We start from the raw sequence: 23,897 nt of genomic DNA, 5'->3' as shown, positions 1-23,897 counted from the left end.
CTGGACAAAAAAAGGGCCTAGTGACGCCCATGAACATGACCTCTGGTAGCATCTCTTTTAATAGCCTAGTCGGTACAGGGTCAAGCATACATGTTGTTGATTTTGATGATTTAACGAGTTTAGCCAATTCTTCTTCTCCTATAGCAGTGAATGAGTAATTTTTCCTCAGTGACACTACAATACTCTGTCTGATGTGATACTATAGTAGACGGCTGCATGGTTAAAATTTTCTTCCTAATATTATCAATCTTACATGTGAAGAAGTTCATAAAGTCATTACTGCTGTGCTGTTTACAATCATCAGAAGTTGAAGCTTTATTTTTGGTTAATTTAGCCACTGTATCGAATAAATACCTTGGGTTGAGTTTGTTTTCTTCCAAGAGAGTTGAGAAATAAGCAGATCTAGCAGTTTTTACGGCCTTTCTGTATGTGATCATGTGCTCTTTCCACGAATTACGAAATACCTCTAGTTTTGTTTTCTTCCAGCTGCGCTCCATTTTTCTGGCTACTGTTTTAAGGGCCCGGGTGTGCTCGTTGTACCACGGCGTTGGACTATTTTCTTTAATCTTCTTTAAGCGCAGAGGAGCAACTGTGTCTAAAGTACTGGAAAAGAGAGAGTCAATAGTTTCTGTTGCAACATCGAGTTCTTCTATACTATCTGGGATGCTGAGGAGATGATACTGATGAGGAAGATTATTTAAAAAGCAATCTTTAGTAGTGGCAGTGATTGTCCTACCATTTTTGAAGCGAGGGGGCGGCTTTGCAACCTTAGCTAAATTAAGTATACATGATACTAAGTAATGATCTGAGATGTCATCGCTCTGCTGCAGAATTTCAACGGTATCAACATTTATTCCATGTGACAATATTAGGTCTAAAGTATGATTATGGCGATGAGTGGCTCCTGACACGTGTTGCCTAACTCCAATAGAGTTTAGTGTGTCTTTAAATGCTAATCCCAATACGTCTTTTCCGTTGTCTACATGGATATTAAAATCACCAACAATTAGTACTTTATCTATGGCCCGTACTAACTCTGATAGAAAATCAGCAAATTCTTTGATAAAGTCTGTATTATGCCCTGGTGGCCTGTATACAGTAGCTAACACAAATGTTGAACGGGTTTTATCATGTACACTACATAGCATTACATAAAGCACCAAAACTTTGAAGGAATTATATTTGAAACTAGACTTCTGTTCTGAGTAATACTGAAGATATTATTATAAATTACAGCAACCCCTCCCCCTTTACCTTTCAGACGCGGCTCATGTTTATAACAATAATCTTGGGGGGTGGACTCATTTAAGGTAATGTAGTCGTCAGGTTTTAGCCAGGTTTCTGTCAAACAGAGCACATCTAGACTATTATCTGTAATAATATCATTAACAATAAGCGCTTTTGGGGAAAGGGATCTAATATTCAGCAACCCAAGCTTTATCAATTGTTCATCTGTATTATATCTTTTGTTCATTTGTTGGACATCAATTAAATTTTTACTGTTGAATGGTTTTGATGTTTTTTTGTATTTACTAATTCGGGGAACAGACACCGTCTCTATATGATAATATCTAGGTGAAAGAGTCTCTATGTGCTGGGATTTATCTGACTCCGGTAATGTGAGACAGCTAGCAGACGGTCGGTTTAGCCATTTTGTCTGCTTCCTGACCTGGGCCCTAGTGAGTCAAGGTTTAGCTCTAAGACTATGTGCCAAATTACTAGAGAGAAGAGCGGCACCACCCCAGGAGGGATGGATGCCATCCTTCTTCAACAGGTCAGGTCTGCCCCAAAAACTTTTCCAATTGTCTATGAACCCTATGTTATTTTGCAGACACCACTTAGACAACCAGCCATTGAGTGATGATAGTCTGCTAACTATCTCATCACTCCGCCTAACAGGGAGCGGTCCAGAACAATAAACAGCCTCTGACATCGTACTAGCGAGTTCACACACCTCTTTAATGTTAATTCTGGTGATCTCAGACTGCCGAAGTCGAACATCATTAGTGCTGACGTGAATAATAATCTTAGAGAATTTACGATTATCTTTAGCCAGCACTTTTAAATTTGCTTTGATGTCAGGCGCTCTGGCTCCCGGTAAACAAGTGACTATGGTGGCTGGTGTCTCGATCTTCACGTTCCATATAATAGAATCGCCAATGACTAGGGCACTTTCAACAGTGGGTGCTTCACTGAGAGGGGAGAACCGGTTTGATGTTCTAACCGGAACGGAAAAGCGGTTCTTTGGTCTGCGACTATGCTGCCTCACTGTTACCCAGTTTCCCTGCTGCAAGGGCCCTGCAGCCGGAACCGAAGAATGTACAGAGTTCACGAAGCTATTCGCATCCAAATCAGTGTCTAAAGCGGTTACATCCTCACTACTCTCAGATAAAGTATGGATGCTTGTTTCTAATTCTGAAATCTTCTCCGTCAGCCTAACTATCTCCTTACATTTATCACATGTGAAGCCCTGTTCGCCAGCAGAGAAACCTATATTAAACATGCAGCATGCGGTGCAAGTGATAATGACAGGAGAAGACATGACTTACCTTGTTTGTTGATTAATCCAACTTACCACAATCATTTGCTGGACACTATTTACTAATCCAACTAATGAACCCGGGTGCAGAGATAAGCTAACAGGCTAGCGAAATGCTAACGTGTGATGGTGATTTAGATTAAAAGCTAGCGATGTCAAATTTAACGTGATAGGCAATTTTTAAACAATGTATGGTGATGAGTAAGTTATATTTAGAACAAAGAGGAAATATCAAAATAAAGATTCAAACGTAAGCAAGGCTGTACAGAGCTACAGACTTGAGCTACAGAGCTACAGACGCGGCAGGAGCAGGAGCATTCGATCAGGCAGGAGCAATCAGGCATATTGCAATCGATCTATCCAATCATTATGTCATCGGGCCAAATACCGAGCTCGGAGCCCAGGGGCGTCGCACCCGTGGGGGTTTTAACACCCACACTTTTCCCGGTGAGAGGGTTCAACACCCACACTTTTCCCGCAGTTCTGCACAAACGCTTTAGGGATGCCACAATTCTCATTATAATATTAAACCGTTTGGTACGGCATTCACAGGTCAATTCGCGCTTGTTAATTACGTTGTTTTTTTTTGTTGCAGTGTGCCTGTGAGTCTACGCGCTGATATGAGCAAATATCCAATCCAGGGACGTCGTTAGGCCTATTTTAGGGGGGCTGAAGCTACCCCAAAATGCTCCTAAGCCCCCCTAAATGATAATAATTTGATTTATCAATAACCGTATCCTCATTCATATTTAGACACAACAAATTATATATATCCAGCTACAAAAAAATAGCCGAAAAGTCGGAAGTTGGACAGAAGTAGCCTAGATGATGCACCGCGTCTCGTTGCATTGGTGTGAACTGTGGCAGCTTTCAGAGCGTTGCAGACCAGAGCGCTACTGCAATTAACTGCCTGGAGGATTCATCTCGTCTCGTCGTTACCAAGGTTATAACCGTTAACGAAAATGAAAGAAAACTAGGTGGGTTGTCGTTAACTAAAAAAAAAAAAAAAAAAAAAAAAGGCATTACAAAAAAAACGATAACTAACCAAATCTGTAGCTAATGTGTGTTTGGCAAAACTAAAATAAAATTATAGATTAAATGTACTTAGTTTTCGTCTTTATCAATGTCTTTCATAACGTTCAGATGCATGTCCGTTCCCTCAGGCTCTCTCTCTCACATACACGCGCGCCACACACACATACGCGCATGTGCGCGCGCGCACACACACACACACGCACCGCCATCTTCATGAGAACGAGTGTTCGACGTTGTTCGCGAAAGCAAGTTCGCGAAAGGTTGGTATCTCGTGAACACCTTTACACAATCACACATTAAAAAGTGGTATAAAAATATTTAAATTCAGAATATAATTTTGTCAGTGTGTTAATGCTGCGTTCCAGGCAACCCGTAACCCGTGTTTTTCCAACCTTCTACCCGTGAAAGTGGACTGGAACGGCAGCCAAACCCGTGACTTCCCACCCGTGAACTCGTACTAGATCGATGTACTCGCAGTTACGAGTTTTGACGTCACATAGCCCGCGAAGCAACAATGGCAGCCCCCTACGGATGCAGTGTTTATGAAACAAGTATACAAATAACGTCAAATAAAAGGTATAACAGCTTTTCTGGCGGTCTGCGCTGTTTTTCTCCTCCGTTTCCCTCAAATAAGCAAGGAGTAAGCACCTTTGGCAATAGAAATGATTGTCAATGAGCATACACCCCGTACGGTCCGCCATGCTTTGTTTACATCTAACTACCACACAATTCCTTGCACTCAGGCAGTTTGGCGTGACTTTGCCTGGAACGCTATAAAGTCGTGAGTCGTGGTTTTAAGTTGTAATTTACAGGCTCAAAAAACCTGCCTGGAACGCAGCATTAATGTCGACCCGAGAAGCGATTGCTACTTTAGAAAGTTAACTAGTCGCAAGTTTGAGGTAAAATGCACTTGGGTTGTCGATGTCAAAACACTATAGAAGCTGTGATTAAAATATTAAATAATGTTATGTCATTAGGCTATTGTATAGGTTCAATTTAGGATAGGCTGTGAAAATTGTACAGCTGTGGTATTTGTAGCCTATAGGTTTAGTTTAGCTCAATTTAGGTTTAGCTGTATATTTGTATTTTTGTATTTTAGCTCAAAAATGGGTTGAATACATGCGGTTCTGTGTAATTAAATAGCATTATGTGGACAACTTATCTTATATAGAGAGGAATAGTATGCTATTACTTTATCATACAATTACATGAGCAGACAGATAGCATTTAAGTCATTGCTTAGTAACTCATAAGTGTAGCTCTAGATGTGAGTGCAAAGATTTTGCAAACGCAAGTTACAAATACCCTGGGGGCTAAGCCCCCCCTGTCTTCCAATCCTAGTGACGTCCCTGATCCAATCACTATACACAGTTCTAGACACGCTTGCAATGTTGGTGTCAGAGAGTTATAATCACGGAACACTATAGTTATTCACAATCACAATCACGAAAGTTCATTATTTGCATGCGTTTTAAAGCCTTGCCGGTTATTCGCGTGCTTATGCACCGTTTTAACGCGCAGAGCGAGCGCACTAAACTTGATTACTGGACTAAGTAGTCTTACTGCGCTAATACTGTCAAATACACACAAGGTTAACATAAACACAGTTGGTTATGTATAAAGTGAAAGTAAATTCACGTGTGTCTGTATATTAGATGCACGTCTTACATTGACAGCAGCGCAGCCTTTAGAGAACACGCGGTCCTTAAAGGGACAGTTCACCTCTAAAATGATGTCATTATTTACTCACTCTAATGTTGTTCCAAACCTGTATTCATTTCTTCTGTTGAACACAGACAGTTGAATACCAGACAGTTGATGGTAGCCATTGACTTCCATATTATTTCCTACTATGGGGATGTTAATGTTAATAAAACTACAAAAGACATAGAAAATCACTCTGTTCTTGACTGAAAAACATTAATACAGTAGCTTTAATAAGAATCAATGTATATTTTATAGTGAAGTCTATGTAGTGTTTTATTTTTACATTTATTCATTACATTTCATACTTAAATGCTGCTGTACTTTGAGCTGCCAGTGTAAATCTTTATGTATATTTATTATATATTATACTATTCACTAGGAATGTGTACAAGGTTTTTTTAAGTTAAGTTTTAAGTTTAAGTAAGGTTTTTCAAGTCTTTTAAGTAAAATAAAAAAAATTAGATTTTTTTTTCTCCTTAACCTCTTTCTGTCCCTGTCACCTAAGAATAGAATAGCAAAAAACTGATGTGACTAGCCATCAGAACCCAACCGAACACCGTGGTAAAAAAAAAAAACGAGGTATGTATAATATATATATTATATATCTTGTATGTTATACCTTTGTACCCTTCTGTTATTGTATTCATCGTTTTTATTGTTAACAAACAAACCACATCCATCCCCCACACTTTTGAAAAGCTTGCTACGCCTCTGTCGGAGCCCTCTCCTCGCACAGCACGCCAAATACGCATACCATTTACCATCTATCTGACTTATTTTTAAGTGTGAACTCGTGAAATGCACAATAATTATATTACAGCATAAGCCTTTTTATATTCCGCTTCCCAATCCCTTCCAAATTGGTACATGAAATCACAGGCATCAAATTGTTAATAAACTATAATTTAGAAAATCCCATCTGAATACTGCAAGACTGACAAACATTATGTACAAATATGAGCTTTAAAATGTGCAAAAAGCATTGTTGGACTAATAGTTTTAGACATTGATATTATTGAAGTTTAAACACTACTGTTTGGGGTCAGTAAGTTCTTTTTTTAAAAGTCACAGTCTCTTTAAATTGATCACATTTACAGTACAGGCTTTTACATTATTGTAAAAAAGAATTGTGTCACGGTTTCCACACAAATATTTAGCAGTACAACCATTTTCAACATTGATAAATGTTTCTTGAGCTCCAAATCAGCATAGAATGATTTTTAAAAGGAACACGTGACACTGAAAACTGGACGTAATAGCTGCAGAAACTTTAGCATTGCCATCACAGGAACAAATTAGTTTTTTATTTTTTGTAATACTATTTCCCAATTTCACTGTTCTCTCTGTATTTTTTAATCAAACAAATGCAGACTTGGTGAGCGTGAGAGAGTTTCTTTTTTAAAAGCATTAAAGATCTTACCGACCCCAAATCTTTGAATGGCTGTGTATGTAAAGTCCATCACATTCTTAATGATTACATTTTATAACTGTTCAAAAACAGATTACTTTTTGTAAGGAACCATATAAAAGCATAATAATTATTATTTCAGCACAGTAAAATTCTCTTAAATCAGCTGGAGTATAATCCCTGATCAGTAGATGCTCAGCATAATGCCAAAAAGGCCTTGGAACAATTTTTTTTTAATGTATTTGAATAGTTCATAATGAAACAGTCATTTCGCTACATCTTGGTCTGCTTCGGCATTTCAGCCATGGAAACCGTCTCATTTTCCTTACTATTAGAAATCTTCGCTTTCTCATCATCCGTGTCCTCTCTGAAAATCTTGTCCAGCTGATCTGGATCCACATAGGTGTAGAAATAGGCCATGATGGAGAAGATGATACTGACGGCCACCAAAAGAGCAGCAAAAAGGAGGAACTCCACCCACTGTATATGAAAGAAGCGGTTTGTCAGTGCAAGATCTATGCAACAAAACCATACAAGCATTTATAGAAAACCCCACTGCTTACCTGTTCCATCCCGGCCCCCTCTGCCACAATCAGTACTATGACATTTCCAAATGCCACAGTCATAAGCCATCCAGCCTGGAGAACAGACTTCATGTTTGCCGGTGCCTACGCACAAATGCGTAAGAATGAGAAATGCATGCACTCAAGCTAAAAGTACAAGGCATTTAATAGACTTACCTGTGAGTAAGAGAACTCCAAACCAGTGATAGAGAACATAACTTCTCCAGCGGTGAGGAAAACATATTGTGGAATCTGCCAGGCGATGTTAATGTTGTTGGCTTCGACATCCTCCATCTTTCTGAATGTTAGATCATTGCTTTCCTGTAGAAATGAACCATATCTGTGTCAAAATATTGATCCTCCATAAAAGCATTTTTTGCTTTTTAGGTTGGGTAGAGTCTGTGTTCTCTGAGCCAGTTCGTTAGCTTGCGTCCATGGGTGCAATAAGCTTTGTTTTCCGCCAACTGGCCACTCAGGGGTGTCGAAACACTATTGGGTTAATTAGCAGGGGGGCGGGATCACTCAGACCAAAACAAAAAACACATGGGGCCTCATTCATGAAACACAAGCAGAACGAATTTGTGTGCAAATCGTTTGTAAAGCCGCTCTGACGTAAATTTTCGGATTCACGAAAATTTTCGTATTTTCAAAATGTTAGTTGGTACGAAATAAATTTACACCTGCTCCCTACCACGTGTAGATGGTGCGTAAAACATTTGAACGTTCTGTGTTCTAATTTAGGCAAACTGACGACAATGCATTTTGATGTACCATAATAATATTTCAAGAGTTGGTTTGCCCCGTCTTTCTTTTTTTTTTTACTGTTCAACGCTGGGTAATAGGCAGCGCTCGTCACTGTCACTTTTTACCCGGCCGTCCAGTCACAGTGGAGGAGGGGCGGGACAAAAACTACACCAACCAGTCATCCCACTTGTACACCGACTGAACAACAATAATGGAGAAGTTAATAATGCTTTTTACTGCATTTTTTATATGCAGTAATATTCTTCAAAATTAGATACTAATAACACATTACTGCCATGGATATTCTGTATCATATTCAATAGCAATCAAAGCATCTCAGATGGAAAACCGCTGCCCTTGCAAAGCGCTTTCAAGCGCCACCAGCTGGCCGTTTTCAGAAGAGCACCAGGTATTTTTAGCTGGCTAAATGCTTTGATGGACACATGATAATTTTATATTTATTGCTAGGCATATGGCCAATTAGTCTCTTTAGCATTTATGCAATATACTGGAGCCAAACCTGAGAAAGAAGTCCAGAAGATTCCACAGCGTTCCTGCACACGTCATTTGCAGTTGTAACTCATGGGCGGGGATTATGCTAATTATGAATGAGCGTGCACGCGCATCCTATTTACGAATGTTTGGAATTCATTAATATACACACGTTTAACTACCAAATCTGTGGTATACGAAGCGTTTGTGAATCTGGAAAGAGTAAATGTCCATTTTACGCGCAAATTACTCAGAATTTGCTCATATATTTACGAAAGTTTCATGAATGAGGCCCATGGAACACACATTTTAAAGTAGAATAACTGGCTGTAGCACTGTTTTTCAGAGGGGGGAGTATGTGAACTTAGCATGTTTCCTAAATATCTGCAAACAGATTTCGATATTTTAATGCTTCAGTCAAAAAAAAATGACATACAGCATCTTTAATTGAATGTATGCCTGTGCTCGGTTTAATAGAGGGGGGAGTATGTGAACTTAGCATGTTTCCTAAATATCTGCAAACAGATTTCGATATTTTAATGCTTCAGTCAAAAAAAAATGACATACAGCATCTTTAATTGAATGTATGCCTGTGCTCGGTTTAATATTTTGTTATCTAATTCAATGACAATGACATTAATAAACTATCCTTCAAAAGTTTTGGGTTGGTAAGATTTTTTAATGTTGTTGAAAGAAGTCTCCTGCTCAACAAGGCTGCATTTATTTGATCAAATACAGATTTTTTTTTTAAATATTATAATTTTTTATTTATTTTTTCTCTGAAGACACAGCTGAATTTTCAGTAGCCATTACTCCAGTCTTCAGTGTCACATGATCCTTCAAAATCATTCTAATATTCAAATTTGAGGCTCAAGAAACATTTATTATTATCACAGTTGAAACTGTATTTTTGTGGAAATCTTTTTATTTTATTTATTTTTTTAGGATTCTTTGATAAATATAGAAAGTTCAAAAGAACTTAACTTTTTGATTAATTTAATGCATCCCTTCTGAATAAAAAATATTAACAAGAGAAAAAATATATATTTTTGAATGGTAGTGTACAAACCATGGCAGAAGTGTGCTTAAAGCTGCTGTCTGTAACTTTTTTTGTGTTCAAGATTTACAAAAATTATATGATGAGAATGTACAACATGAATCCATTTTCCAAACCGTGTTTTTGTCTTACCCTGAATCGTTATGGTACACTTATAATAAGTGTTTATTTTGGGACTATTTCAGACCGGACTGGTAGGAACCGCTGCGGAGGAGCACAGTCCCTGCGTGACTCGCCATAGACATAAACCGAGAGAAGTAGCTCCGGCTGCAATGTTCTTTTGCAAGACGCATGCAGTTCTGTTTATTAGCCGATAGAGTGAAAAAAGTTACAGACTGCAGCTTTAAACAGTCACTGTCTATTTGGTGATGCAAATGGCATAGAAACATTCAATAAATTTAGGTTGTAGATCTGAATGGTTCTCATTTATCAGCAAAAATAGCCAGTAAAAACTTCAGCCAAGTTATAAAGTACACAGTACACTATATCTTAAACTTTGCAGTAAAGTATAAGTTGCAGAAAAACATTAACTAGAAACTGAACTCGATCACCCACCTTTCTGAGTATGACAGTGTAGAAGGCACCAAAATCAAGAAGTCCCAGATCGATTTCATATTGATTGGAGTCTGTTACACAAACAACTTTATTGTATCTGAAAGAAGAACGAATGCAGAAGTGAAAAAACTGTGATCAATAGGAGGGTTGCTTGAAACAATATATGGATAAGGAAACTGTATGATTCAAATACTCACTCTCCCCTTGGTACACTTATATTGAGAGAAATCCCATAATTAGCGGGTGCATAAAATGCATCCGTGCCAACAGTTATGTTGATATTTTCAGTGTGGGTATTGAGAAACCTGCAACAGACAAATATACCAAGACAAAAGAGTACTGAAAATGATTTCAGGCAATCCCAGTTGCTTTGTCAAAGGTTAGCTTGAAGGTATTGATAATGGCAGCAAAGCACTAAAGTTTAACAAACTGTTAAACTGTAACTTGAAACAATATAAAACAATGTTCTGCAAGCATTAATTTACCTTAGATACGCAGCCCCGGATTCAGATTTGGTGATGTGATCTTCCACCTGTATTTATTTTAATAAAGATTAGTGTCAAATTATGTATAGTAATGTGTATTGCTATAGAATATTTATATGCTGGTAAAATATTTGCTGGTGAAATCTGTAATAAAATTCCACAACTCACCAGATTGCATACAGTGCCACCAGGCTGTACAGGAAGATGCAGGAAGAGACTGTAGGCGGCCCGTTCTGTGAACGTGAGTCCACACTGGTATTCTGACCCATTGTGACTGACAGTCACTGTCTGGAGCTGAGATTCGCCAGTAAGTGGAAGACTTGTGTATCCCGAAGGATCCTATAAAATAAAATAAAAATTGTTTACTGGCTAAACCGAATCAAATAAAGCAATAACATGAGTTATAGCACGAGTTGCAGTGCGTTACAGCACTTTTAGAATGGGTCATAGATGATAGACGTGATCCTGAGAGCCTAAAAGCTTCTTTCATTTTGGTAAAATCATCTCAAGCATGGCATCAGATGGCTCACTGCTTTAATTCAGGAGTTTTCAAAGACAAAGACAGTGGGCCTCCCTTTTAACAACGTACACAATGGCGCCTCCCCATCCCCCAGTTTTTACAAATTTCAATAGCGACTGCTGTATGTCACTGCAATCGTCTTTACCTTGACTACAATCATCAACTGGTTTGCTTTATCTAACCGAGGGATGTAGTTTGCATATCACATGCTCAAGCAGCGGTTTGGTGTTTTGAGCCCGTGTCAGCCTGCATTTCACAGCACAATGAGAAGCGGTTTGGGCTGCTGCTCCGAAACAGTCACAGAATAGGAGAGAGATTGTGCTGTGAAGCCAAATACAACATTCTCTTTGCCGGTTTAGGGCTGTTCTCTGCATTAGGGCTATTTTGGACTGACTGTTTGAATACATTCTTTACTGGATCCTTGGACTGAAAACTTTCCAGGAGTTTACAGTTTCAAATGATCTGATCAAAACAGAGGAGCAGAAACATAACATCTCTTGTCCAAAAACCTGCTTCTTTTAGCTTTTTAACCCTCTGGGGTTCTTCGGGTCAAAAATGACCCGAAGCGTTTTTTTGTTGTTGTTTTTTTTTAATCGTAGCTTCATCGTAATGGTCCGAAACTTGGTGACTTTATTTGTACTTGGTATATGAACACCCCAAAAAATTGGGGACAGGATTTGAAAAGTCTTAGTGGTCGTAAAAAAAATAGTCACGAAGTGAAGGGATGAATCTCTAAAACATCAAGAGTGCAAAACAGACAAAAAAACCTATCTATCTATCTATCTATCTATCTATCTATCTATCTATCTATCTATCTATCTATCTCTATCATATAGATATATATATCCGAATTAAATTCATAATCATAATCAATATTTATCTTTCTATATTATTATAATGATTTTTAATGATTATTTTCAGTTATGATATTACTAAATCAATGATTGTTGTTTCTTTATATTTTATAAAGTTTGTATTTGGTCTCTGAATGGTGACTGAGGGTCTGACCTAGGGAATAGGGATGCATGATGTGTTGCTAAACACTTGATAGCAACATGTTGTCGTGTGTTTGGATTTTGGAGGCATCACACACGCCTTACCTGACGGGACTGAAGTAACAGTGCTTGCTAACTCAGCCCGGCTTCCAGATATGAAATATGGATTTGTCTTTCTTTTTTTTTCTTTCTTTTTTTTTACTGGAACCCTAAAGAATTGTATGAATATGGCCTGTACTATTGTCTGTACCTCTCACTGAGAGAAAACTATCATTATGTTTTGGGAAACTTTTTGTGGTTAGGATCAGAGCTCAACCAACTCCAACCTTGGAGAGACTGTGTATCTGTGTATGTGCGCTGTATTCTGTGTTACAGATCAGTATTGGATGTGGATTACAGGCATCCTAAGAGATGGGTGGACTTGTTGTTCTGGGCAAGCTGGCGCCTGCTCCAGACCTAAAAGGTCACTATTTGCCTAATTACGGGGTGAAAACTTCAACAAGTGATCTATGGGCACGCGAATCTGATTAACTGACAAATGTGTGGAAATTTACCATGACTGTTCATTTTCTCTGAGCCAATCGGAATCATCCACCTTGCAGTAATGACGTGGCTAGACCTTGAAAAACAGTAGAACTGTTGAGAAACTGTATGTACAATAGGCTGGTAGACTGAGCGCTGCCCACAAACTCCTTGTGAGACTTGAAGCTGGCTTCTGCTGATGAAACTGCAAAACTATTCTTCAGTAAATTTCTCTTTAATTAATTGCACTCCTGACTCTTGGTCTTCATTTTTCACTACTGGTCCTGGGTCCTACACTGTTACCCCAACATTATACTCAAGACTTTTTTTCTTCTTCTCAAAAACAGTTTTAAAAAATGGTACTTATACACACCATGGCTGCATTTATTTGATAAAAAAAAAACAGTAATATTGTTAAATATTATTACAATTTAAAATAAGTGTTTTCTATTTGAATATATTTCAAAATGTATTCCTGTCATGGCAAAGCAGCCATACTTAGTGTCAAATTATCCTTCAGAAATCATTCTAATATGCTGAATGGTGCTCAAGAAACATCTGATTAGAAGAATACATTTTTTAATAGAAAAGTATTAATTTAACCAAACTTTTGAACAGTAGTGTATATTAGTAATATCTACATATTTAAGACATATAACATTATTATAAGCATGTTTTGATTATGCTGGCAATACACTGCACACGTTTGTCTGCAGTGACTTTACCTCATATTGTGTAAGTGGCTCTGAGAAGCCAGCGTGTTCTGGAAATTGCACTCTGACATCTGAATCCATAAGATTGAAAACCTGAATGAGGCTTTCTTTGGCAGGAGGGGGCTCCACAACAGTTTTCTGGCCACAGAGATTAAATGTCCATTTCAGTTAATGTTGACAAACTCTAAATGACTGCTTTTAGTGATTCTACAGAAGATCTTTAAATGCAATATGGTGCATTTCTGGAAATGTACATACAATGACGTTAATTTCTACGAGAGTTGCAGCACAGAAGGCAAGTGCTGCAAGGATCATGCCTACTGCCATCTTCCTTAGTGGACTGAAAATAAACAAGAACAATTATTTTACACAGACAAAGGACAGTAAGAAATCAAATGAGTGTCGTGTTAACATATTTTGTCTATATTAAGATTATACTAGATCACTTTACCCTGGTCCAATGTTTTGCCCTATGGACTTCCATTGTAAATTAATTACTGTTTATATGTGTGTGAGTGTGTATATTTATTTTTTAACTGACATGTGCATTTACACAGCACTCGCGTGAGTTTGATCTGTGTGTGTGTGTGTGTGTGTGTGTGTGTGTGTGTGTGTGTGTGTGTGTGTGTGTGTGTGTGTGTGTGTGTGTGTGTGTGTGTGTGTGTGTGTGTGTGTGTGTTTTACCCTGTTTAAAACACGCAGCGTATTCGTTCCCAGCTCTCCCTCTTTCTCTGTCACTCACGCGCGTCTCTCGCTCTCAAATTGCCAAACCTGCTTTTGTTATTAAACAAAGTCTAAGCTAAAGTCTAAAGTTTTAATACGAAATTCAAACAATAAATAGCGTTTTGGCGCTAATGTGGCATTATACTTCTGCGTCGAGTGTACGCCGTAGTGTACGCCGTAGGCTACGCGCGTAGCCGACGCCGTCGTGAGCATTTAAGCCTTGTTTATACTCGCCGCGGCCGCAAGAGCGCGAGGGTGCGCGCGGCAAAAATGACGTCAACGCGGAGGGGGCGGTCTCGCGCGTTGGCTCCGCAAGACCCCATTTCGCCTGGCGGTGCGCAGCGCATTTTTTGTAACTCCGCGCGCACCTCCGCATCCGAAGATGTACGATTTTGAGGCGACTTTGTCCGAGCTGGTGCGTCAGTACCTGCACATTTATGACCATTCCATGAGGGATCATCGCGACAGCCAGATGGCACAGAATTCATGGAAAGTTTGCATTGATGGCCATCCATCCGTCCAACCATCCATTCCTTTTGTGAAGAGGACTTTAAAATACATTTGCATTAAGCACCCAGTTTGCACTTGTCTTAAGTAACTGCTTACATTTTCAAAATGAGCCTACACTAACTGAAATAGAACCTTTGATAAAATAAGGCATGTTTTATAAAAAGTAACTGTACAAAGAGGCTTCATTTAGTACATTAGTTTACAAGACACTTTCTGCAGCATTTATTGTGCTTGTTTAGTGTTAATTTCAGAATGTACAAACAAAATCAGAAATTAGTTGTCATCTTCAGTTAATGCACTGTGAACTAATATAGTTAAAATATAGTGTATATATATATATATATATATATATATATATATATATATATATATATATATATATATATATATATATATATATATAGTATAAAAATATCAATATAGTGTATGCATGTTTTCACATCCATCTATTTTGTTCTAATGTCGACCAATGCCACGCTTTCAGTTTTATGGTTTTATTACAAACACTGTGATACATGAAAGTGAAAAATATATTTTAAAGCACAAAGCAAACACACAAGATTTAACACTTTTTTTTTTTTTTTACTTTGATTGGCAACATTACTGTATACATCCCCTTCTGATGACAGTCCTGTACTTGTACTGCGATCAACGAAACTGTGGTCGAGCCCAACTTGTAACTGGAGGCAACACATTTTTGGTTACTGCCAGACGCAAGAACACGTAGTGTGACGGCCAGTCTCTCTTGTAAAGTTACGGGGCTCATGTGGGTTCGTTTATGTTCCACGAACGGCTTGCGGGACGCCCTGTTCACCTGTTCCGGTAAAATACTTCTTCGCTCCTGCTTTCGACGGATTTAAGAACAATTACTCCAAGTCGCCCCCTGTCGTTTCACAGAATACTACAACGGCGCGCGCGTCGACTATAAACGCCTCGTCCGTTTGGGGGCGGAGCGCGCGCAGTTTGCGGAGCTCGCGCTGCGGAGCCAGGCGCGAGTATAACAGGGCCTTTATACTTCTGCGCTGTTGTCTGCGTCAATGTGCAATTCCACATGCAGACGCTAGGAGGCAGTGTCCTCGGGCATGTTGGTGTAATCAAGACAACAGCCGAAGAAGAAGCAGCTTGATGCGTAGAATCTGTACATTCATGTCGGAATATCAGCAGCAGTGAGAGAGCGGCTTTTCTTGTAGCTTGAGTTGTTGTATCTAATACAAATTTAGCATCTCTAGTTGATTAGTAAAGTTAAATAAGGCGATCTGGCGCTGGAATGCATTTGTGAAACTATGCGGAGCTCGTGGCCGCTGTTTTCAGCAGCGGTGGCTCAGCAAGCGATTGTTGTTGCGGAGACTTCATTCACGAAATATACCCTAATGTGTCCCTGTTCTTGATATACAATTACTGATTAACATCTTCGGTTTTAATGAGAAAATAAATAAACTATATTCAGCGGATCTATGTATTTATTTACTACCATAAAGAATCGCTGGACTGCAAAATAGTGTGTTATAGCAGACGTAAGGAACTATCATCCAATTTCTGGACACACACACACACACACTCCTATCGCAGATTTTTTATTTATTTATTGACCTGAGGGAAGGGTTCTGGCAGACCAATCACAGCGCTTGCGGTCCGCGTAGAATTGACGCGTTGTTACATTTTTGGAGAGGTGCGCGTCAGGCTACGGCGTAGGGTACGGCGTATCCAACGCGTTTATGCGTAGGGTACGCCGTACCCTCTGCGTGCACTCGACGCAGAAGTATAAATTGGCCTTTATTTAAGCCAGAGGCGAAATGCTCATCTCCCGGCGACGCGCGCGGTCACGTGGTTCGCGGAGCTCTCTATACTTCTAGCGCTGGGTCAATACATTTGAATTGATAGACGACAGTTTCACTATTCAGGTATTTGCAAGTTTGGTAAACAGTACAGCATAGTGTCCATTGATTATTACGTCAACCACATTTACAGTATCATTTTATTATGGAGAGTGATGGAGATGCAACATTGTTAACATTAATGTTAATGTTTTTCTTTTATTTAGCCCTCAGGTACTCCTTACAAATTGGTCACACTCATACTCATTGGTGACCAAATGTGACCACACACCTTAACTATTTTTCAATTAAATAAATGTTCTATTTAGTTTAATAATATTTATTGAATATTTTGAGGAGATCTTTTGGTACTAAATAGGCCTATTATTTGTGCAATAATTATGGTCCATTAATTACCATTTAATGAATTAAATAAAAATAAATACTTCTAATATTTAATCTTATTTATATTACAATTAGTGTAGTAATTAAGGTTAAAATGGAGAAATCCAATGCAAATTAGAGTCATTATGTACCTGGAAAAATAATTAATTTTATTTGTAATGCCATGGTTTACCCACTATAGGTGCCTATATGGCACTTTAATAAATATACATGTATCTAGTCTAGTTGCTCAAAAAAGTATTGCATATCATAACTGCTTACTTATTTTTAGGTTTTGCATTTGAATACATGTAGACATGATCAAACACTAGATTTCTTTAAATGTGAAATTTTAAAACGTTTATAACTTACATCCTAATATTTTTTATGATACTTATACAAGCACAAGTGAATATTAATGAATGCGAGCAAATATAATTTAAAATAGTTTGAAATAGAGCTAAAAAGGCAAACTTATTTTTCCTTATATGTACAGTAGGCTATACACATATTAATTGATACTGAATCAAGATCGAAATCAATATTTGTGCCAATCACCAACCCCAAATTACCCGCCCGCCCGCCCGCCCCCGCCCCCGCCCCCGCCCCCGCCCACCACCACAAATTGGTTTCTAATCTGTGGGAAACACTGGTGTATATTTATTTTTTAACTGACATGTGACATGTGAATTTACACAGCACTCACGTGAGTTTGATCCGACACAGCCCTACCAGCGGGTATATGCCCATGTCAAAGATTGGAATAAACACCAGAATCAGCAAAGCATTCAGCATCTTAACAACACAGAAACACACACACCCATTGAAATGACACTATAAGACATTGATTATGAAGGCGATAACAATAAAATTTTGTTACTTGGGTTTTTATAACCTGTCATAAACTGACTGGTCATTTTGGTATGACAGTACAAAAGAACAGTAAGAAGTAAATGTTTGTTAGCTTTTACTTTACATGCGTTTCAAAGTGTTTAGGACTTTTTGTAAGATGAACCCTTATAACCTTTAACCATATATTTATATAAAGTATTATCTAAGATTTAAATTGATGTTCTAAAATTTCTATAAATATAATTGATGATAAATGTAACAATTTATTTTGTATATACAAAGCAAAGTTTCATGGGGTCCAAAAGTCTAGACCTAAAATTATGAAAAATGTTAAACAAGATAAAGTTCAAATGGAAAAATCTGAAATAAATATTTTAATTATTGATAAATAATATCTATTCTTTAAAATGTATTAAAATAAATTGTACATGTCAGTCTTTAAACAAAAATTATTCTATTAAAAATCCAATAATGAACCCTTAGCCTATATGTATGTGTGTGTTTGCCTCACCTGCATTTGATCAGGCTTTAGTATGAAGCCTCCGCCCTGTAAATCAAAAAATAGGAACTCATTCTGATTTTTAGCTAAAAGAAGAAATGTCATCATTTTGTCATCTTTCAGTAGTACATTAGCATATAGATGTCTTCAAAACTGATATACAAGGACTAAAAGCAAAAATAATTATAATAATTTCATACTGAAGGTCTTTAAGCTGGGATAGTTAAAAAAGGGAATTTTAACATAGAAAAGTTACAGACTTCAACTCTGCAGCATCTGAATTTCTACAACAAGAACTGTTGTGAAGTCTTAGATATTTATAACCTTTGGATTCAATATGTCAAAGTGTGTATATTGTTATCAAAAAAATTATCAGATCAAGGACATCGTTATCTTATTTTTCTTGCCATATTGCTTAATCACAAAATAATATAATTAAATTACATGATGTGACAATTGCTTTCACTGTCCTAACAATCTTGCATTCCCAAATGTATAACTACCCAAGAAGAATCTGATTCAAATAAAAGTATTATCTCCTTAAGATTGGAGGTCACAAAAGAAAGGACTTACAAAATTCATGTTCATTCGAGTCGCTTGGAGGGTCCAGCGTGAACCCTGGCATAGAACAAAGAGAGCTATTCTTAATGAACTTATTTACATAATTATTATTTAGTAATCCTCTGATCCTTTTAAAGTAGGCTGTACAGTGCTGTGACCAAGAGAGCCATTTTCACTGGTTCATGAGATCTTTATGTCCAGCAGACATTTTTAGGTATTCAATGAATTTATGATGAAGAATTTTTCCTTATTCCTTAAAGGAACACGTCACTATTTTTGAAAATAGGCTAATTTTCCAACTTCCCTAGAGTTAAACAGTTGAGTTTTACCCTTTTTCGAATCCATTCAGCCGATCTACGGGTCTGGCGGTAGAAGTTTTAGCATAGCTTAGCACAGATCATTGACTCTGATTCGACCATTAGCATCTCGCTCAAAAAATGACCAAAGAGTTGATATTTTTCCTATTTAAAACTTGACTCGCAATGACATTACGCAGCGCCTGAAAATAGTCCCCAGCATGCTCCCTGTGCAAGCAGGTTGTCACGTTGGTTATGTTGACAGAAGTTAGCCTATTTTTAGGCACTGTGTAATATCATTGCACCTGCTGCACCCATGGTACGGCAGCAAAGTTCCTTGATTATTACGCAGGAATGAGAGTATAGTTCCTAGCCATATCTGAAAAACTTTTCATTTTCCATCAGTCTTAGTACACGATGTAACTACAAAAGAAAAATTTGAAACTCTTTAGTCATTTTTTTTGAGCGAGATGCTAACGGTCTAATCAGATTCAATGATCTATGCTAAGCTATGCTGAAAGTACTACCGCCAGACCTGGAGATTGGCTAAATGGATTCGAAAATGGTAAAACTCAACTGTTTAACTCTAGGGGAGTTGGAATATTTTCAAAAAAGTGGCGTGTTCCTTTTAAGGAGTAGTTCACTTTAAAATGAAAATTACCACATTATTTACGCACCCTCAAGCCATCCTAGGTGTATATGACTTACTTCTTTCTGATGAACACAATCGGAGTAATCTAAATAAATATCCTGATGCTTCCAAGCTTTATAATGGCAGTGACGGGGTCCATTGAGTTTGAAGCTCAAAAAAGTGTATCCATCCCTCATAAACATACTCCGGGGGGTTCCGGGGAGTAAATCATGGGGTAATTTTCATTTTAAAGTGAACTACACCTTTAATGCACAAGGAAAAATTCTTGATTCTTCATCATAAATTCATTGAATACCTGAAAATGTCTGCTGGACATAATGATCTCATAAACTAGTGGGTGGACTGCCCTTTTAAGTGAAATACTGTGTTGAGTTGAGTGTTAAAGAATATCAACTGAATAAAACCTTTTACCTGCTGGTCAAAGAGAGCCCAAAACATGGGCAAAGGAATGTAGAGAACCAGCACCCTGAACACCATTTTAATTTCCTGAATGAGCCGCTTCTGTAAAAAACATCAAAATCATGGTTTAAAAAATGTATTTCATTGCAAGATGGAGCAACACCCAGGATTTCAACTGCTAGATTTGTCTTATATAGGAATTAAAACAGACCGAGTACTTCTCCTCTGCCCAATCCAGCCAGTGATTGCGTTTTGGGTTGCTCTTGGAATTCCTCCATCGATTGCGTATAGCAAACTGGCAAAAACAAAGTAAAAGATGACCATTTGCCGCCTTTTCATGCTACAGATCCTTCAGTAACACATTAAAGAAAGCTGTTGATCTGTTGATAAGATTTACTTACCCCAATACATTTGCAGACACGCACCAAGATATTTCCCTCCGGAGGACTTTTCTTATATAACCCACTTCCAGAGATAAACACCACTACATGAACAGGTGCAGAGTTAATTACATGCCTAATAAGTTAAATGAGGTAGTTAAATTGACCATAGGAGTGATGTAGTAGCATGCTCTTCTCCATAGTGCATTAATAATCAAGTATTAGTTCACAAGCATAGAAGACATATTGTGTTTGCAAAATGATTTCTATATTTTAAAATGCATTTCAGATGCAGATGCTTTTATCCAAAGTGACTTACAATAGAGAAACATAAGCCATTAGTCACAGAGCCAACAATGTCCGTACTATATGAATAGCAACCAACTGTAATGTATATGGGACTTTAGCTACACTGAAAATAAAAAGATAAAATTATACACACTTATGCATATACACATATATGCGAAGACATGAATCATTTTAAAGTGTCTCCAAATACTCTGTGGAGCCATTATATGTGTATATGATCCATCCAATTTACAGACAAGGGCTGAATCCCTTCTCTTTCTATACAGGATTCATGGTACACTGAATGGGATTCGCTAACGTGCTACCATAACATACTGGGATTTCCGAATAAATGACCAGGAGTTTGCTAAATATACATGCCTACTGAGGACAGTTGGTTTCACAAATACAATCAGTTTAGGATTACCCCTATTATAATATTCCTTCCATTCTTCCACCTAAAATTCCCAGAAAATTGAGGACCCTCACCTAAGGCAATGACCATTAAAGCCGCAGGAACTCCAAATGCCAGGGCGTAGCAGTCTCCTCCAAAACACTGCACATCACCTATGGAGTTTGAGTGTAATGATGACCTAAGGTTTATCTAATTGATATGATAATAGCACTTTATGAGTGCCATATACTTTTATTGCTTTAAAATTGTAGCCTGAAGCTTATCTTGAGTCTGACCTCTTAGTATTGGTGTGACAATGGTGGACAAGACACTTCCAGCATTGATTGACATGTAAAAGATGGAGAAGAATTTTCTCCTCTCGTCGGTCTAAATAAGAAAGGGTTAAAAGAAGTTAGATATTGTAAAGACCGAACCAAATAAAAAAATTGTGTCTTTGAGCCCATGTCAATTAGATTTGAAATCACAGATATGAGTGTACTCCTAAACACTTGTAGATTTTTGTTTGTCTAATCGTTGTATTATGTGCTGTGTTATATTAGGTTGTGTGAATGGTACAGCACTTTGGCTCATTCTCTGATTTTACTGTGCTTCATGAGATGTTAAAGAAGCATTATATGCCCGAGCTGATATAATTGTGTTGTGGCTTACATTCTCCTCATCAAACTGGTCACCACCAAAAGCTGCAACACATGGTTTGATCCCTCCTGTCCCAAAAGCTATAAGGACCAGACCAAGCATTGACAGAACTCTATGAGGAAACACAAAGTTATTTTTCCACTGCAACCTCTAAAATACCCATTTCACTCGAAACACATTTACTGTATGGAACGCTACACCTTGACTGGCATCAAAAGAAGCTTACATATGAAGAGTGCTGTCCCCTATATCAGGAATGGCACCCACAGACTTGATCACATGACCAATCACATAGACTATAGACAGATAGATGATGGTTCTGTGAATAGAATAAAACATTTTTTTACTTTATGTTAAAGTAAAAACTTTCCCCATTATTTATCAACTGAGTATTAAGAATAAGACTTACCTGAACTTCCCCAACCATGAGTCAGCTATCAAGGCCCCCAGAAGTGGAGTGAAGTAGCACAGACCCGAGAAAGCATGGTACACAGCTGTGGACAGATTCTTATCCCAGCCCAGGTAGCGGATGAAATAAAGCGTGAGCACCGCTGTATAAATAAAATGCATAGACGACATTAGAAAATACATTAATACACCATTAGAAAAGTGATATTATATACACTATATATATAAATTTAATCACCTTTCATTCCATAGTAAGAGAATCTTTCACAGAACTCGTTGACCACAATGAAGGCAATGCTAACTGGGTAGTTAGTCCCACATAATTTCTGTGCGTAAGAAAAGTATCATTTGATTACAAAAATGTCACATTTGCACTGAAAGAAACCAAAAGATGATTACCATTTTCCTGTTCATTCGTTTTAAATGGTAGCATTGGTCAAATATTTACCAGAGCTTGGGTCAAAAATGACACAGAAAGTGACAAAATTGCCCAAGCAGGGCAAAGAACGCCCCCATGCTGAATTCCTTTGTTTTGTTTATGCTGTATGATATCTAACATTTGGAATATTTCATAATATTCTGCTCAAGGCCTATCTGTAGTTATGTTATCATTACAGAATGTAGTGACTTGCAATCATCAGATATATGATGAATACATCTGTATTTGCTGTCTGATGCAAGTTTTTAGCTAATAGTTTAATATTTTATAATGCAAAAAAACAAAAAATCAAAGAGTTTTATTTATTTTTATTTGTCACATACACAGTTATATACAAGTATACAGCTGGCAGTGAAATGTATTTGGTGTTGATGTAAATGGTGCAATAATTCTCACCGGTGACCGCTGTCCTTTTCCAAGGTTCTCTGAATCTTTTTCTAGAGTAGAAAAAAAAATAGAATTAAAAGTTTGGAAGTTATGGAATTTGAAAAAATCTAATAATAATGTTGATATAATAGAAATTGTGCGTCCAGGTTTTATCCAAGCCAAAAGAAACAGAAAGGCAAGATCATGCAGTGCAATTATATTTGTTTAGGCATCATGGAGTTGAAAAAGCAACAAAGTCATGCACATGCAAGAAGCACAATGTTTTTCCCACAGGCGCCACTGTTGCAATTTAAAAATCGTGCCTAAGCAATCGATTATCTTGCAGTGCATCATATTTTAGCATTGGCATTATCAAAAACGTCACCTATGCATGACGCAAAGTTTGTTTAAACTCAAACATTTGTTTTAAAGTTGCATAAATGAGTCAGTCCAGACCAAAATCCAAAAGCACAGGCACGTCTCAGAGACGACTCCAAAAAATTGGCATACAGAGAACTGCCACATCAAAGACATCTAATAAAATAATTGTAATCTTAAAAACAGCCCTCGTTACCCTTCATTTTCTTCCCCATGTCTTCAATCAATCCAAATGTGTATTTGGAGGCTCAACATCTAGTGGATTCCTGAGCACGCGTCCAAGTCCGTCCCTCCACAGAGAATGAAAAGTCATCCGCCTCACGGTGTTGTTAAAGCTGTTTAACCTTCTTGGGTTAATGTTCTACTTCAAAGAATTGGTAACTCCGAACCGGGCGGGTCGATATACCACATATGACCCAACACAGGCATCAGGTTATGTGGTTTATGCGTGAGCTTCCCACTCCTAAACTGTTAATATATAAACGAACGCTGCAGAAGACAGCTAAGGAAACGATTTCACGTCGGTATAATTACAATCCCGTGTCTTTCTCGTTTTCCCTAC

At 37.8% G+C, this 23,897-nt stretch overlaps 1 protein-coding gene across 1 annotated transcript; it reads right to left on the bottom strand.

Annotated features, from left to right (window-relative positions):
* Positions 1-6,593: 6,593 nt before the first annotated feature.
* Positions 6,594-23,655, bottom strand: slc15a2 (solute carrier family 15 member 2). The gene is made up of 23 exons (XM_079821325.1): positions 23,532-23,655; positions 22,988-23,028; positions 22,391-22,478; positions 22,154-22,295; positions 21,971-22,063; positions 21,757-21,856; positions 21,384-21,474; positions 21,183-21,260; positions 20,427-20,509; positions 20,237-20,320; positions 20,038-20,127; positions 18,691-18,735; positions 18,130-18,165; positions 17,473-17,561; positions 13,594-13,675; positions 13,348-13,473; positions 10,754-10,924; positions 10,586-10,632; positions 10,298-10,405; positions 10,101-10,197; positions 7,430-7,573; positions 7,253-7,357; positions 6,594-7,169 (listed from the first exon to the last, which is right to left on the bottom strand). Exons 1-23 carry the CDS (start codon positions 23,548-23,550, stop codon positions 6,963-6,965), a joined length of 2,166 nt encoding a protein of 721 aa, XP_079677451.1. The 5' UTR covers positions 23,551-23,655; the 3' UTR covers positions 6,594-6,962.
* Positions 23,656-23,897: the final 242 nt, after the last annotated feature.

This window comes from Gobio gobio, assembly GCF_949357685.1.
Source record: "Gobio gobio genome assembly, chromosome: 7".
Lineage (NCBI taxonomy): Eukaryota > Metazoa > Chordata > Actinopteri > Cypriniformes > Gobionidae > Gobio > Gobio gobio.
The sequence above is the reverse complement of the archived record's forward strand: the minus strand, read 5'-3'. Positions and strand labels throughout refer to the sequence as shown.